Here is an 18,670-nt window from a genome sequence, read left to right as displayed (position 1 = left end):
GTTACACTAATAATGCATGGGGTAAAGCATTTAAGAGGTGTGATGAGAGCAAATTAACGACAAAATCTAGATATCAACAAGCCATATTATTATACCAGAGCTCCATGTAGCCTAATATGTATCATTGATGCGTATCATTGACAACCCCTGCATTGATGCAGGGGTTGTCAATGAGCCCCTGCATCATTGACTACGCTATAGCAGGGGCTATAACCATGCTTCATCAATTGTGAAGTGTGTAATAAAAGTGTGTATTTAGTAATATTTTTTTCTCTGTATTATACTATTCTACCATTACATTAATTTTTATTACATTACATTCATTCATTTACATTCATTTATTACATTACATTTACATTTTACATTTTTTCTGTATTATACTTCTATCTTTACATTCCAGATGTGGATAGTATTACATGTGTATTATGCAAGTAAATGCAGTTTTAGGTATTGTTACATAAATAGGTTGTAAATTTGTATTCCAAACGTTGTACTCCTTTTAACAACTTTTGGAAGTAAGTACTCTTAGAGGTTTGACTGTGTGTATTCTTGTAGGGTTGGGGGCCATACACAGGGGCCGTGTATAATACTCCTACTGAGACATGGGACTGTGTAATTACCTAAGTGTAGTTACAGGATGAGAGCTACGCTTGTGGTGTCCCGTCTTCCCAAGCACTCTTTGTCGTATAACGCTTTGAAACTATGTAGTCTTGAAACTATGTGTATACTGTGTGTATTCTTGCAGGGTTGGGGCTGTATAAAGTATATGTATACTGTGTGTATTCTTGCAGGGTTGGGGTTGCATAAACTATATGTATACTGTGTGTATTCTTGCAGGGTTGGGGCTGTATAAACTATATATATACTGTGTGTATTCTTGCAGGGTTGGGGCTGTATAAACTATATGTATACTGTGTATTCTCGCAGTGTTGGGGCTGTATAAACTATATGTATACTGTGTGTATTCTTGTAGGGTTGGGGCTGTATAAACTATATGTATACCGTGTGTATTCTTTCAGGGTTGGGGCTGTATAAACTATATGTATACTGTGTGTATTCTCGCAGGGTTGGGGCTGTATAAACTATATGTATACTGTGTGTATTCCTTGCAGGATTGGGGCTGTATAAACTATATGTATACTGTGTGCGTATTCTTGCAGGGTTGGGGCTGTATAAACTATATGTATACTGTGTGTATTCTTGCAGGGCTGGGGCTGTATAAACTATATGTATACTGTGTGTATTCTCGCAGGGTTGGGGCTGTATAAACTATATGTATACTGTGTATTCTTGCAGGGTTGGGGGCTGTATAAAACCCTCCCACTAAGACATCTAACAGCGTGTATATGTATGTATTCTTGCAGGGTTGGGGCCATACGCAGGACTATACTCTCTGCTGGCGGTGTCAGCCACGGCCACCACCGTCACCACCACCACCACCCCACCACCACCTGGCAGCCACCACCACCATCACCACCACCCCGCCCCGCCGCCCATGTCACCACCCGCCCCGCCGCCCATCACCGCGCCCATGGCAGGAGTTGTGCCTACGCATGCCGTCCTAGCGCAGCTCCATGCGTTATGCGTCCAACAGAAAGGTTACACCCAACTTTTTTTTGTTATCTCCCTATTTTTCTGTCTTCGTGGCCTGCCATTTTTTGTTTTTTAATTTATGTATTTTTATCATTTTCTTTCTTTATTTTTATACCTTTTTTTCTCTCATTGTTAGATATATAGATTCCATGATATTTCAAATTAATTAATTATATATTTATGTATAGAACTAAAACGTACATAAAATTATATATATATATATATATATATATATATATATATATATATATATATATATATATATATATATATATATATATATATATAATATATATAATGTCATGCTTTTTTAGTAGAGTTGCTAAACAAAAATGAATTTCCTTAGTAAATTTTTTCAGCTGTTTTCCCCTTATGCATAATAAAGTTCTGTAACATTTAATTCATCAGTTATCATAAGTATTTTCTCTATTTTAAACCAAAACTATTCCTTCACCCAACCTTCACAAGGTTAATAATTCCTAAGTAATATACTTAGTAAGTCTCATTTTGCAAGTCCCGCGTGTTATTTACACTATATTTATATAGTGTTTGTGAGTTTGCTACTAATACCTTTTTTTACTAAAAGGTAAATGAATTTTCCTCGTAAACCTTGGGAAGCCTTTGATCAGTACTATACAGTACTTAAAGTAATATTTTTCCTTTTTGTGTTTTCTCTGAAAATTATTTATTTTTTGCCGTGGGTGTAATTTTTTTTTTTTTTTAATAACAAACTACTATAGAGAGAAATAATAGCGTATAGTAAAATGTTGTTCTGAATCCATAAGTAAACTTCTTGACTATTATTAATGTTGGTTAATCTTGGATGTTATTGAACATAAATCTAGATTTTTGTTGATTGGCAATAAATTGCTCTTAATTTATGCATTTGGTAAATATTGATTTGTACATAAAATCATCAAATTTAAATTCATAAAATCTATATGGAATGTGTGTAAATATAAAATATTAAATACTGTATCCCACATTCTAAATTATAGAAATACAAAATTTGAGAGTTTATGCAAAGATGCAAATCTGTGCATGCAACTGTGTTTACACTAATTTCAGAACAATTGCATTACTGTGCTTTATATTAAACATGGCTTATATGAAGATAAATATTTATTTCTCAGACATTTAAAACTAAACATATTCAGTACACGCTTACCTTTAGGAGGAACCATCTTGTATTAATGTTGTAGAAAGTAACAAAGCTTACATAATGCTGAGTTCTTCAGCATAGATAGCACTAGAACCTTGACCATGTACAGCATGTGTTCCTACTACGTGAATACCTGGGGTTTTTGTTTTTAAATGGTAGGTTTAACATTCACTAAGATTTTAGATTTATGTTATCTAGTACATAAGAAATTTAAATTTTAAAATGCATGATGGTAATTACTTTCAATATAACTGAAAATAGTACTGTATACTGTATAGGGGTAAACTACTGTAGTTCCCTTTACCTATGGTTAAGGTTACCTGGTTGATACCTGGTTGATGGGGTTCTGGGAGTTCTTCTACTCCCCAAGCCCGGCCCGAGGCCAGGCTCGACTTGTGAGAGTTTGGTCCACCAGGCTGTTGCTTGGAGCGGCCCGCAGGCCCACATACCCACCACAGCCCGGTTGGTCCGGCACTCCTTGGAGGAATAAATCTAGTTTCCTCTTGAAAATGTCCACGGTTGTTCCGGCAATATTTCTTATGCTTGCTGGGAGGACGTTGAACAACCGCGGACCTCTGATGTTTATACAGTGTTCTCTGATTGTGCCTATGGCACCTCTGCTCTTCATTGGTTCTATTCTACATTTTCTTCCATGTCGTTCACTCCAGTACGTTGTTATTTTACTGTGTAGATTTGGTACTTGGCCCTCCAGTATCTTCCAGGTGTATATTATTTGATATCTCTCTCGTCTTCTTTCTAGTGAGTACATTTGGAGGGCTTTGAGACGATCCCAATAATTTAGGTGCTTTATTGCGTCTATGCGTGCCGTATATGTTCTCTGTATTCCCTCTATTTCAGCAATCTCTCCTGCTTTGAAGGGGGAAGTGAGTACTGAGCAGTACTCAAGACGGGACAACACAAGTGCCTTGAAGAGTACAACCATTGTGATGGGATCCCTGGATTTGAAAGTTCTCGTAATCCATCCTATCATTTTTCTGGCTGTCGCAATATTTGCTTGGTTATGCTCCTTAAACGTTAGGTCGTCCGACATTATTATTCCCAAATCCTTTACATGCTGTTTTCCTACTATGGGTACATTTGATTGTGTTTTGTACTCTGTATTATGTTTAAGGTCCTCATTTTTACCGTACCTGAGTACCTGGAATTTATCACTGTTAAACATCATGTTATTTTCTGATGCCCAGTCGAAAACTTTATTAATATCAGCTTGAAGATTTTCAATGTCCTCAGCCGAGGTAATTTTCATACTGATTTTTGTGTCATCTGCAAAGGATGATACGAAGCTGTGACTTGTATTTTTGTCTATATCTGATATGAGAATAAGGAAAAGCAGTGGTGCAAGGACTGTACCCTGAGGTACAGAGCTTTTCACTGCACTTGGACTAGATTTTATATGGTTGACAGTTACTCGCTGAGTCCTGTTTGACAGAAAACTGAGTATCCAGCGTCCTACTTTACCGGTTATTCCCATTGACTTCATTTTGTGTGCTATCACGCCATGGTCACATTTATCGAAGGCCTTTGCGAAGTCCGTGTATATCACATCAGCATTCTGTTTCTCTTCTAATGCCTCAGTGACTTTGTCGTAGTGCTCAAGTAGCTGTGAGAGGCACGATCTTCCCGCTCGAAATCCATGTTGGCCTGGGTTATGAAGGTCATTGGTCTCCATGAAATTGGTGACCTGACTCCTAATCACTCTCTCAAATACTTTTATGATGTGCGATGTTAGTGCAACTGGTCTATAATTTTTTGCCAATGCTTTGCTCCCTCCCTTGTGTAGAGGGGCTATGTCTGCTACTTTAAGTGCATCTGGTATCTCCCCCGTGTCCAAGCTCTTCCTCCACACTATACTGAGTGCCTGTGCTACCGGCACTTTGCATTTCTTTATAAATATTGAATTTCATGAGTCTGGACCTGGGGCCGAGTGCATGGGCATGTTTTCAATTTCTTTTTCAAAATTTAGTGCGCTCGTGTTTATATCAGTTATATTTACCGGGGTTTGAATATCCCGCATAAAGAAAGGTACTCTACTTCAAACCAAAAGCCATATTGCTTTAAGTTGTTGCAAGTAGCCCATCCCTCACAGTATTTTGAAATTCTTTCTCTAGTGTTAGAAATGCTTTTTGCATTTTACTTGCAATAGCAAGTAAAAAATATTCACTTTTTTGTAATAAGTTTTTCTTTTGACAGATGGTGCATTAGCTGGTGCCCTCCCACCAATTTTACCCAGTGGACAGCTGATGTCCTCCCCAATCTTGGGCAGTACACCGAGAGCATCGGCTCCCCCTCCCAGCTGTAACAAGTCCATCCTCCCTATGCCTGCGACTGTGCCTGCCACCAAGTGCGTGGGTAGTGTCGATGGTGTAGTTGAGGGGAAAAGTCCTGAAGTATATAACCTGTCAATGAAGTCTCCAGTTCCACTTAGTGAGGACAATAAGACTTTAAAGGTCACAGTAACCAGTCCTCGGACTCTAAAGCCAAGTAGAAGGGACGTACTCCTGCCCAACTCGAAGGTTAATGGCCATGCCAATTTTTCAGCTGAGCAGGAGAGTGCTGTGACAATAAACCTTAGTGTTAAAAGTGCCAAAGAAGAGGTGCAAGGAAAGAAGGACATGAAGGAAGGTGGTGTTCGAAGTGCAAAGGGTGGACAGATATATGACAGTAAAAACACTCAAAGAACTTCAAATATGAAACTCGCTTGTGCAAAAAATATTAGTGAAGAAACAACTTGTATGCAAGTCATGGACAGAACATCACCATCTCCTTTATGTTTGCCTGAATCTGAAACCTCTAATATTAATAATGTACCTGCAAAAGAAAAAGACACATATAGAGCAAATCAGAGTCAAGAATCCTCATTTTCACAGAAGCCTTGTGAACCCAGCCATCATGACACCTCAGTTGCTATCTCTCTAAAGCCTCAAGATACTAGCCACCTTGTGGCATCAGTCCCATCCTCGAACTTGTTTTTAGAAATTCAGAAAGTTCAGTCATCACTTGCAATTCCACGTATTTCCCAGCGGTCCAGTTGCTTAGAAAATTCGGTCCCAGTCACCCGGCTTCCTTTTAAGTCCAATGTGGGCTTTGAGGGTAAGCACAGTCCTCATCATGTCAGCGATAAACATATCCACAGAGCAAGCACTGGCCATGATTCACTGGATATAGCAGAAAAGAACCTGAATGCAGATAAGCAGTATACAAGTATGTACCTACCTGAAGATAGTTAATGTATACTGATTGATATACAACATTGTATTTACAGTGATATGTTATTCAATATTTTGTTTGGCCATCTATATTTCCCTCTTGATATTAATGATTAGGGCTATTTGGAATCTTCATAAATGCTGCCAATAGAAATGAGTCTTCAATCATTAAAGTTGATGGATATAAACACTATGACTTAAGTTTTAATATACGGTACAAATATTTAAAATAAAGTGGGTTAGAATCACATTTTGATACATCAGTAGTTTCAGAAGTATTAGAATAAGACAAATAATAATATTCTTCAGCATTATCTTATCTTGCCCTTGTCAGGTCCTATTTAGATTATGCAGTTCAGTTTTGGTCTTTGTGCTACAGAATAAACATTAATTCACTTGAAAGCATACAGAAAATGATGATAATGCTAATCTCAGGAATTAGACAGCTGTCTTATAAAGAGATATTTAAAAAAAAAAGTGTAATTTATTGTCTCTAGAAAAAGAGAGTAATAAGGCATGCTGTTAATTGAAGTATATACTGTACATGGATAAAAGGTTATATAAACAAAGTTTTTAAAATACATTAACACAAAATGAACTCCAAAGCAATGGATATTAATTGGAGAATTATATACAGGAGAAACCTGCCGTGATACTGGTTTGAAAACGGGTTTTCACTTATGGAGCAAATTACTGGGTAACACCATAGACTTGGGACTGCTGGGTTCTTTCAAGCACAGGTTGACATTTATAGGAATGAGTTTGGAGGGGGGGGGGAATATAGTAGTTAGGAATGCTACATATAGGCCAATAGGTCTTCAGTAGTTTTCTGTATTCTTTTGTTTTATTTTACAATACAGTACATTATTTTATCATTTATAGCAAGTATTGTTTCTCATCTAACAGTTGATCTCAGAGTGTTCCCCCCCCCCCTCCACTCATTCACTTCCTTTATCATCTTGTTTTGTCAATCATTAAATGTTCATACCTGTGTACCTGTGAGCCCCATTCTTCCCTTTATTCATTCATTCTTTTTCCACCCACAGAGAAAGCAAGTGTGTTAAGCAGGTATGGCAAGTAGCCATACTTGCTTAACACACACTCGTGATAATTTCAGCTTGCCTCTTACATCACACCGCTTAAAGTTCCTACCAAATGTCTGCTAGTCAGAAACACACACACACACACACACTGATATCTTGGTACCCACTTCTCCAGGGAAAGTACTGTACTGCATTCCATAAACTCTTGAATGGCTTGATCTTCACTGACTGCATATCTCGTAATCATGTTTCACATTCTGCTACTGTACTTCCCTTCTAAAAAACTTCAGCTGAGTCAATTATTATTTTAACAAATGACATTACATTGGAAAATTATTGGGAAAAAGTATTATAAGTATTTATTATAAAGTACTGTATTATAAAATTCCATCATATGGTACAGACAGCATGTCAACAATGCTTTGCAATAATGTCAACTTTTTCCAATTATTTTCTGATTTGATTACCTTATGTTATCTGCTGATTAATAAATTACTTGTTATCTACCCTTTGTGTTATCACACTTTCAACTTCAAACTGCTCTTATTTTTATTATGACTCGGCATGTGCATGTAGCTTTCTGTGTAGTAATTTTTCGTCACTTCTGATGGCCCTTCTCTATTCCAGTACAGGTAATTTTAACTCTATGCTTCTTCTTTTATCTACAAATGCTGTCCTTAGCATTAGTTTGCTTAAAAAATACAAAAAAATGGACTATCATTTTCATGGTAAATTTCTTATCCAATGTTGCGACACTGGATAACTTTGTAAAATCAAAGTACTGTACTAAGCATATTGCATGGTAATTCTTGGCTTGATATAAGCCCTTAATAGCTGTATATAACTATGCAGTGGCAACTCTAAAACCCTGACTGTATCATTCCTGACCTGATCTGGATTTGCAAATAATCTAGATTTCAATTTTTTTTTTTTTGCTATCAGCAAATGTTTTAACATTTTTTTTATAGCAAATGATAGAACACATCTCTGTATATATTTAAACACAAATCACACATAAGCCAGTATTTTCTTAGACTGTATAATAGTATTGTAACTCAAAATAAAATCTGAATCTTTGCTTACCCATATAATCATCATGATGAGTCTTATTGCTCACAACAGTATACTACTTGTAAATTGATTGACCCAATTCATAAATAGTTGAGCCATTGACAATTTCATTCTCAATCTTTTTTTTTTTACCACCTGAGCTATTTTTTTTTTTCCCTGTCAAACAGTCCAATGGCTAACTTGCGTGTCGGCATCCCCACACCCAGCTATGATCACTTGTATGTCAAGAGTATACTGTATGATATTCTCTTTTTTTTCTATTTTATTATACATATTCATCTGCCTACAGAGTCTAGCAAGACTACTGTTGCTAGCAGAGTGTTTTTTCTACTCGGTTAAATATCAAAAGAAAAATACATCAATATTTCTTTGAGCAAGTGCTGCCTGCACAGATTAGATCACATAGTATGAATGTGACCATTAACTGGGCTTCCTCTGCATAATACATTATATACAGTACTGTATATTGATTATACAGTATTTTACCATTTATACTACAGTATTTGGCCAGTAAAAAAATTTACTTCGAAAAGAACAAGAATAGTGAAAATAGTGAGCAAAAATGATCTGGAAATAACTATTTTTCCAGATATGATGCAGTGACATCTATATGATGTTACTGCTGATTTAAAATCCAAAGTCCAGATAGTGGATTGGAGAGAGAAATCTGTACATAGGTAGACCGTGTTATAAAGAAGTGTGGATATTAGAGGTTGCCCTATGTTATAGTATTCCTGTAATTATTCCTGTGTCTTGTACATTATGAATTGCACGAATGCATTTCTATCACTCCTCAGTCATTTTACATCTTGTACATTATGAATTGCACGAATGCATTTCTATCACTCCTCAGTCATTTTACATCTTGTACATTATGAATTGCACGAATGCATTTCTATCACTCCTCAGTCATTTTTTGTTTTCTAAAATTTCATGTAAATCACAGATATCCAGCAATAGTAACTCAGCCAAAGTATGGGCTGGCTAATAAATACTTTCCAGCACCCGACCTGAGTGGAGGTCTAGCTGATAAAAAGAATATACTCGATCACCTTTTTTAGTGCTTTTCTCCGTATTATCTTCATCATGTTCAGTTGTCTTCTGACAATGTATCCTATGTCTTAGCTTGCTTAAGTAGGAATTAATTTTTACCTGCATGCTTTCTCTGTTTTGTTGATATTCAGTTACTTGATGGTATTCACTTTAGTTTGCTAATAGCAGCATGTTGTACCTATAATTTCACATATATATTGTACAAACTAGTGTTAGTATGAATGTTAATTGTTGCTTTTTAAATGAAAGTGAGGTATCCCTACTGTTTTATTTGATACTTTTTCACATTTTTTCGACAACTTTTATTTCTTTAAAGTTATTGATTTTTCTTTTCGTCTTTGCATTTCCGTAGATGGTACAGAAGAAACAAGCACACGAGGTAATGTAGGGGAAATTGAAAGACTAAAAGCGCCAAGTGATGGCAGTGAAGAAGCAAAAAGAAATCGTTTAGCTCCTCTGATGGGTGATCAATGTTCACGTACCACTCCTGGCCTTCTGCAGGCATATGCCCAGGAACGCCGAACAAGAATTCACACTTCACCCTTAATTATACCTTCCCATATTCTTTCACCTACACCTTCCTTATCACCTACTAATACACCAATCTCAGTAGGTGATGCAACACCAAGCTCATGCCCACCAATTGTGGCATTAACACAATTGGCTGTTCCCCGTGTGGCTCCCCCTGCCACTGCTGCTGCTGGCGATTCGACTCGAACGTCTCGAAAAACTGTGCGCTCTGAAGAACGTTCTACTGTTACTGTAACAGGTGACATTACATACTTTTCAAAAGTTTTCACATGTATATTATCTCTATATTGTTTGTAGTGCAGTACAGTATGCATTTATACCGTACATAATGCTATTTCTGTTGCTTCAATGATCTATACTATATTTTCAGCTGGAGGAGGTATTCCAGTGGGTATTGCTCATGCCCGTCAGCGTCAGGAATCACGGCCACAAGATGATCCTCTGACTGGACCATTAACATCTGGGGGTAGTTCCCCAGGAGGAACCACTATGCCCACTCACTGGCCGCTTCCTCCAACACCATGCACTCCTGGAATTCCAACAGCACCATTTTGGCTGACCCAGAGTCAGTTTTCTGGTAAGAATCATTACAATCTTAAGTAAGATCCATGGGGTATGGCAGAATCAAACTGCAGTATTTATTTTCTCATAATTTAATTCTAATATATAATATATATATTATATATATATAATTTATATACTGTATATTTATATATATATATATATATATATATATATATATATATATATATATATATATATATATATATATAAAATAGTTTGTGAGGGTACCACCTCTGGTGCCAATGTGGGGACCCATAGCCTCGGAGAAGAAAATAAAAAGTATTCAGAGGAGACCTTGTGGTTTCTCACTGAACACTAATATTATCTTCTCCTACCACCCCCATTCTTTTGTATGTACACATATATATTTACTTTATTTGAACTTTGTTACAAAAAAGGAGTTACATATGGGTTACAAAGATGGTTGTCATAGGTTGTCGAGTTCCTCCAGCTCCTCAGATGGCGGGCAGGAACCCTGGATGCAGTGCGCATTTCCCCTCTGTATCGCCACACTGAGGCGCTGGAAAAGAAAGCTTGCAGCTCTCTGGTCCCTTGTTGTTTCAATGAGCCTAGAACCCAGTTCCTTCAAAAAACTGGTAGCACTTTTACCCCAGGCGCCGAGCGTCTCAGAAGCAATGGGGACAAAATTGTAGTGGTGATCCAGTTCTCTATACTTACGGGATTTGGCTGCTTCCCTGTGGGTGGCAGCGCCACCTGGTTGTGCAACACTGAGGTTAATATAGGTGTTAGCCAGGGTTGATACGCACGTGTAGTCCCATACCAACTGCTTGCCATTCTTCCAGGGGTTCACTGTGATACCATCCGGGCGACCAATAAGAGCATCAGAGTTACGGGGCGTTAGGTAACAGGGCTCTCTTTCAGCTGGGCATCCAGCTGTGGTGAGGCTCCTCTTGATGATGTCGTTAACTTCACTGTGCCTCGAGTGCCATCCCCCTGTGCTTTGGCAGAGTAGGCCATGGTGACCGTACCTGTCAGCCACCACCTCGCCGCAAATACACCTATATCTGGTGTGGATTGGGGCAGCAAGGCGGAGGGCCACAGCAATTATTTATATATATATATATATATATATATATATATATATATATATATATATATATATATATATATATATTTATATTATATATATATATATATATATATATATTTATATATATATATATATATATAAATTATATATATATATATATATATATATATATATATATATATATATATATATATATATATATATATATATATATATATAATAATTTGGAAAAAACAACTATAGCCATAGCCATATCTTGTATGAAATGCAACAAAAGTGCCCAAATTGTCAATTGTGTTTTTTTTCTGCAGTCACACACATTAAATGTCAATCTTCCAGTTGCTTTAAGGGAAAGGAATGGCTGATAACTCGCTATACTGGATTTACAATGAGAATACTGCACAGTAACTGCATTTTCATAAAATATTTCTTCTGCAGTGCATAGGATTTTCCTCATTACTGCATGCTTAGAAATTTCAGAGAAATGCAAACCAAAATGTAAAGAACACCCGGGTATGCGGAGGGACAAATGGACTATAAAATCAAAATAGTTTTAAAGGGAGGTAATGAGTTAAGTGGATCACAGATCCATCTAGTTGTAAGCACAGATCCAGACGAACAAACAAATCTGACACAAAAGGCGGTGACGGAGCAACAACAGGAATCTGTAAGATCTCCACCTAAATCTATCAGCAAAGAGGAAACATAAGAGTAATTACCCAAGTGTAATTACCTAAGTGTTGTTATAGGATGAGAGCTATGCTCATAGTGTCTAGTCTTCCCAGAACTCATTGTCATATAACATTTTTAACTACTTACAGTTTTGTCCTCAGCCACCTCAACCACTTAATTAGTTCTAACCGTCTACCATTCTATTTGCAAAACATTTTTCCAGCAGTGTTGTTAAGTTAGTTTAAAACTTCATGTTCTTGAAGTTCCAGTTCTCAAGAATTCTTCTTTATCAATTTTGTTTATTCCCATTACTATTTTCTATGTAATAATCATATCACCTCTTTTCTTTCTTCTATCTTCTAGCTTTGACATATTTAATGCCTCTAACCTCTCCTCATAGCTCTTGCCTTTCAGTTACCGAAGCCATTTAGTTGCATGTCTTTGCACCTTTTCCAGTTTGTTAATGTGCTTCTTAATAAGATATGAGCACCATACAACAGCTGTATATTCAAACTTTGGTCTCACAAAGGTCGTGAACAATTTTTTTAGTATTTTGTCATTCATATACAGTATTTAAAAACAATTCTGAAATTGGAAAGTGTAAAACAGGCTCCTCACACAATGTTCATATCTCTATTATGCTGCATTTGGTATACTGTAGTACAGGTAAACCAAGATAATCAAACAAAGTATGAACTTCGAACCTGCCAATAATATATATTTTACATATTTTTACATATTTACATACATGGGATGTATGTTAACACTTTCGCGCTTTAGATTAGAGATAACTCGTCGCCGTTTTTTCTTACGATTCCGCATAACAGCCTACTTTTCTCGTCCATCGAAAAAATATTTCTATAAATTCCATTTTTTAACCGAAATGGATGGGGATACTTTTGTTTTGTAGAGAATTTATTTGCGAATTGTTTGGTACCAGAATGAATATTATATCACATAAACTTCTATGAGTAAAAAAAAAAATACACAAAGTATGTTTGGGGGTGTGGCGAGCGTGTGGCAGTGGGTTCCCTTTAGCCGTTGATATATCCAACACGTGGGAAATATTTGTATGTGTTATGTATATGTCTGTGTAGGGAATTTTACTGTGATCACTGTCGTACAAATTATAAAATGTTTCAACAAGTATAAACATGACAAACATCAAACGAACGAAAACAATGCGTTCGTTTCTGCCGCGAACGCATACTGAGCGACGTGGTTCTATATTTGGCGCTTCTCTTACACATGCTTTGTACAAATGTTATACAGTTCATCTTATAGAAAATTTTATTGCGAACACATTGGTATAAAAAAGAAATACGTACATAGAAAAGTAGGGTCAGGAAACGTATAAACTTTCCAAGCATGATTTCCCCCCTGTGTTTTCGCTAGTGCGCTCGCGGCTAACTACTCTCCACTTCACACACTCTTGCGGGTGGGCAATTACCTATATTAAACATTCATATGCATATGTCCGTGTAGAGAATTTTATTGCGATTCCAATGATACCAAAATTAGCGATGTAGGACAACTGTAGGCTTCGCAACCATTAAGAGAGTGGAAACATTATGTTGCTGTTTGGCGCTCTCGGCGAGTGATCTGCATAGTTTTTTATTTGGTGTTGATACTCCTTATGCTTGGGCGGCATTTTATAGGTATGCTCTTATAGACAATTTCATTGCGAACACAGTGATACCAAATTTAAATACGTGCGCCTTCAATTATTGTCAGGACAGTCAAAAGAGTGTACACTTTTCGGTTTTACCACGTAGGCGCGCGAAGTGCCGAAAGCATCTGGGGTATTGTTTTTTTTTTTGAGCGCCGAGAGCGCTGAAAGTGTTAATATGTAAATTAGGTAAAATGTAAACTTGCAAATATAATCACCCAAGAAATTCCAGAAATATTCAAAATACAGAATATTGAACAAATGCAATGTACTATGCAGTGAAGTGGATAAATAGAACTTGGGAGACACCCAACTCATAGTATCTGAAAATAAAGGAATTGATGACATTTCGGTCCATCCTGGACCATTATAAAGTTGTATAATTAAGAAGGCAGACCAAAATGTCATTACCTGTACTGTAGTTGTCCTTTGTTTTCAGATTTGTGGCTTGGGTGTCTAATTTTCAGCAATGTTATTGTGAATTGGCAAATAACATTGCTAATTTTCAGCAGTGTTATTCATTGTTATTGTGACATACTGACTTATTGTCTAGAGAGTTAACGTGTTTGGGCGTGAATTCACCCTTTGACTTTAGGCATGAATTCACCCTTTGACTTCAGGCGTGAACCCTTGTTTGGATTCTGGGACCTTCCGGCCCAGTCTTTGTAGTAGCTTTGCGACTCTAAGTTTCTTTGCCTTGCAGCATGTTTCACTTTAAGTGTTAGCGTTTTGGCTACTTTTTCCTCATGCTGTGCCAGGTCCCAAATTTGCACAGTAGAATAACAACATACCGGAACGAAAGGTACAGAAGGAAATGCAGAATAGAATCAGTGAGGAGTAGAGGTGTCATAGGCACAATCAGAGAATACTGTCTGAACATCAGGGGTTTTACAGCTGTTCATCACCCTCCCAGCAAGCATTAGAAATATTGCCAGATCGAAGGTGGATGTAATCAAGAGGCACTTGAACAGGTTCTTGCAAGAAGTGCCGGACCAATCAGGTTGTTGTTAATATGTGGGCTTGCGGGCCGCTCCAAGCAACATCCTGTTAGACCAAGTTACCACAAGTTGAGCCTGGCCCCATACTGGGCTCGGGGAGTAGAAGAACTCCCAAAACCCTCTTCAGGTATACTCCAGGTATGCGTTGTTTGTGGGAAATTCGAGTATGCCTGGGATATATGCAGAATTTGATCATTTCCCAGAATGAGACCCACAACAGTCGACTAACACCCAGGCTCCTAATCACTGCTAGGTGAGCAAGAGGCAATGGGTGTAAGGAGACTTGTCCATATGGCACGACCTGCCTGGAATGGCAGGCATGGTGAGCACATGTTAGCCTGATAATCTGTGCCACACACACAACCTAGAAGTTATGTGAAAAAGCTTTTAAGAATTCTGATAAAGAAAGAGATCTAGGGGGGTAGTTCTAGATAAAAAACTATCAGCTGAAAAATCATTATTTGCACACAAACACCTCTGATGTTTATACAGTGTTCTCTGTATAAATACTACTTATATAATAGTAATAGAAATTGATAAATTAACAATGAACCATTTTTTAAAACGGCAACCTCAAGAACAAGAGGACATAGGTCCAAACTAAGGAAACAAGCTCTCCCCAAAAATCATAAAGGTCACTTTTGCAAACAGAGTGGTAGACACTGGTGATTCGCAAACAAGGGGACACAGGTGGGAACTGAGTACCCAAATGAGCCACAGGGATGTTAGAAAGAACTTTTTCAGTGTCAGGAGTAGTTAACAGGTGGAATGCATTTGGCAGTGATGTGGTGGAGGCTGACTCCATACACAGTTTCAAATGTAGATATGATAAGAGCCCAGTAGGCTTAGGAATCTGTACACCAGTTGATTGACAGTTGAGAACTGGGACCAAAGAGCTAAAGCTCAACCCTGGCAAGCACAAATAGGTGAGTACAGTTGAAACAAGTTAAGTGAGAAGGTGGTGGAGGCCAAAACCATCAGTATCTGTAGTTTCAAAGCGTTACATGACAAAGAGTGCTGGGAAGACGGGACATCACATGTGTAGCTCTCATCCTGTAGCTGCACTTAGGTAATTACCTGCCATTTGAATTTTGAGAGACAGGACCAAAAGAGATGAAGGTCAGTCCTGCAAGCAGTTAGGTGAGCATGTAGTGTGCCAGCAGCACTATCCATCTCATTGGTAAGAAATCAGCAACACTATCCATCTGTTGGATAAGTAATGAGTAGAGCTAACCATTAAATAAATAAAGAGCCAGCAACACTAATCAAACGCGCGGGCTTTGGAGCCGTGTAACTTAGAGTAGACTACTAAATTTTTATTTGACCCTGCCAGACTACGTACTTGTATGATTTTCCTGGGCCAAAGATTTCTGCAGTGCCTTTACAAGTTTTATGCCCAAATGAAGATGTTACTGGGCAATATTGCTTTTGTCTATGCACAGTAGCTATTACGAATGAGCTAAAATCTCACCGGTTATAATTTCTTTCATAATAAAGCAAGTATTGTTTATTTGGATATTGTACATCTGAAGTGTCTGAGTCTTATATTTTATTCAGTCTTTGTAGGGATATGTAAACATTGATGATGAACTGGCAGGTGTTGGAGTGGATGCTGGCGTCGGGGCAGGAATGGGTTTGGGCTACCAGTTTGCCAGAGACCCCTTGAGTGGTCACTGCTATCTCTTGCCACACCCACATGCAATACCAGGTAGGTATCTGAAGAAGACTGGTGCACTCTACTTTAACGTTTAAATTTCATTTAATATTAATATTGCCATACAACTTGCGTTTGTTTTATTAATACTTGGGATATATTTATTCCATGGTTTAGTATAAGTTTAAATATTTGTTTGAACATGTTCATGAACAAATTTATCAATAATGTTTTTGTGCTTTATTAATTGTGAAGCAATACCCCGAGTGATTATTATTTCTGTTCCACAGACCATGGTGGTCACAGTTATGTTTGGGCAGGATATGGAGGTGTAGCAGCTGCTTCTCCCGTGGTTTTACCACCCCAACAGCTACTGCTTCCTGATGCTCATTACCATCGTGCTCTCCATGCACACACTGCTCTGTTGCATGTTTCCCACCCACACCCACCCGTCCATGCCTCAAACCCTCCTTCCATCAAGAGAGAAGACCCACTTACACCAGGAACACCTGAAGAAGATCCCAAAAGCCGTCCAGTCAGTGTGCCGCCTCCTGGCCAAGGGGCTGCACCACCTGGAAGTGAAATGAACCTGTCATCAGCTTTGCCTACTGGCCTACGTCATCTTCCTCCATCGTTCATATATCCTCCTCGATCTTCTCTTCCATATTATTGTCCACAGTCTACCCATCCTGGACCATACTCCCTTCCTCCTTACACACACCAATCGTCTACAACCATTGGCTCTAGCCTCACGTCAACTCGAGCTGCTACTTTAACTACAACTCTGACCAATAGCCTTACTGCACCTGCCGACCTCACAACAACTTTTTCAGTCCTACCGACAGCTCCTGTTACTAGTGTGGAAAAGGGTATTGGTTTAGAGGCACATTATTCGACACGGGGTTGTGAAGCGTTGGTGGCCACAGGCTCACCCACTCCTCACTCAGAATCCATTGAACCAATCAATGTTACATCCCATTCAGAAGAAGAACCTGACTTGGAGCTGCCTTTACCGAGATCTCGGCCTCAAGGGGATCTTCAGTGTTTACCTGTACCTTTTAAAATTAAGCAAGAAATCAAGGAAGAGGTCCCATCCCCTGTAGGATCCAGTAGAGATGAAGCCTGTACTCCTGGTGTTGGGGAGACTCCAATTGAAGCGCAACTGTCTCAAAATCACATCACAGCAGTTAAAAAAGAAGCATTTGGTAGCTGCATAAACAGTCAACTATCTGATGCAAAAAGCTCTTCTACAACAGGATTTCTGACTCAAAATAGCCAGTCTTCTTCTGAATCTTTACCAGTTTCCTACCCAGTAATCTCACCCAAAGGAAGTACTCCCACAAATTATCAAAGTATCCAAAATCTTCTCACAATTGATAGACTCACCGATACAAGCAGTCAAGAATCCCAGCCTATGTTGACTCGTGAACCGTTTGTAACAATTTCATCTGAATCTCCAGCTACTAATTACTTGAAACACACAGCTCTTATTGTCTCAGAATCTGTTACTGATTGTTCTGAATCTGTTACTGCTAATAATTATTGTTCTAGAGCTTCAACTAGCTGCACAAATTCTCCTGCCATTAACTCTCCTAACACTTCCACTACAAGCTGTGCTGAATCTTCATCAGATGACTATTCCAAGTCGCCAACCATGAATTGCTCTGATATATCATCGACTGGTTGCCCTGACTTTGGCTGCTCTGAACAGACAGCTGCTAGTTGCGATCAGTCTTCACCTACTACTTGCTATGGAACTCCAGTAAAGTGTTTTACTGAACCACTAACAACCAAATGTTCTGAATCTCCAAATACTGACTTGTTCGGAATGTAATATTACCACCTGTTCTGGAGCCCAAAGAGTGATTACTTCTAAGCACTGCACTCTGAATTCTACGAAGTCTCCAGCTTCAATAAATTCTAATCAATCAACAGTCACAAATAGTTCAGAAACTCTAGTTGAAAACTGTTGTACAGCTTGTGCTCCTAAGGGTGATGATATCCACCCAGAGAGCTGTTCATGCTGCTTGTGCACCCAACAGTGATGCTATCCACACAGAGAACTGTTCTACTGCTTGTGTTCCCAAGGGTGATGCTATCCACCCAGAAAGCTGTTCTACTGCTTGTGTTCCCAAGGGTGATGCTGTCCACCCAGAAAGCTGTTCTACTGCTTGTGTTCCCAAGGGTGATGCTGTCCACCCAGAAAGCTGTTCTACTGCTTGTGTTCCCAAGGGTGATGCTGTCCACCCAGAAAGCTGTTCTCCTGCTTGTGTTCCCAAGGGTGATGCTATCCACCCAGAAAGCAGTACTACAGCATACCATGATGAGCATCCAGAGGATGACCATGTATCGTGCACAGCTTGTGATGAAGTAGAAGCTTCA

At 38.4% G+C, this 18,670-nt stretch overlaps 1 protein-coding gene across 1 annotated transcript in view; it reads left to right on the top strand.

The window, feature by feature from the left end:
* wge (winged eye) overlaps positions 1-18,670 on the top strand; it is a 60,562-nt gene that overhangs the window by 9,471 nt on the left and 32,421 nt on the right. The window contains 8 exon segments of the mRNA XM_069324979.1: positions 1,365-1,598; positions 4,967-5,977; positions 9,502-9,918; positions 10,051-10,257; positions 16,232-16,342; positions 16,579-18,107; positions 18,109-18,304; positions 18,576-18,670. The exon segment at positions 18,576-18,670 is cut by the window's right edge and continues 1,728 nt beyond it. Coding sequence (XP_069181080.1) covers positions 1,365-1,598; positions 4,967-5,977; positions 9,502-9,918; positions 10,051-10,257; positions 16,232-16,342; positions 16,579-18,107; positions 18,109-18,304; positions 18,576-18,670 — 3,800 coding nt within the window.

Source organism: Procambarus clarkii, chromosome 15 (assembly GCF_040958095.1).
Source record: "Procambarus clarkii isolate CNS0578487 chromosome 15, FALCON_Pclarkii_2.0, whole genome shotgun sequence".
Taxonomy (NCBI): domain Eukaryota; kingdom Metazoa; phylum Arthropoda; class Malacostraca; order Decapoda; family Cambaridae; genus Procambarus; species Procambarus clarkii.
The sequence above is the reverse complement of the archived record's forward strand: the minus strand, read 5'-3'. Positions and strand labels throughout refer to the sequence as shown.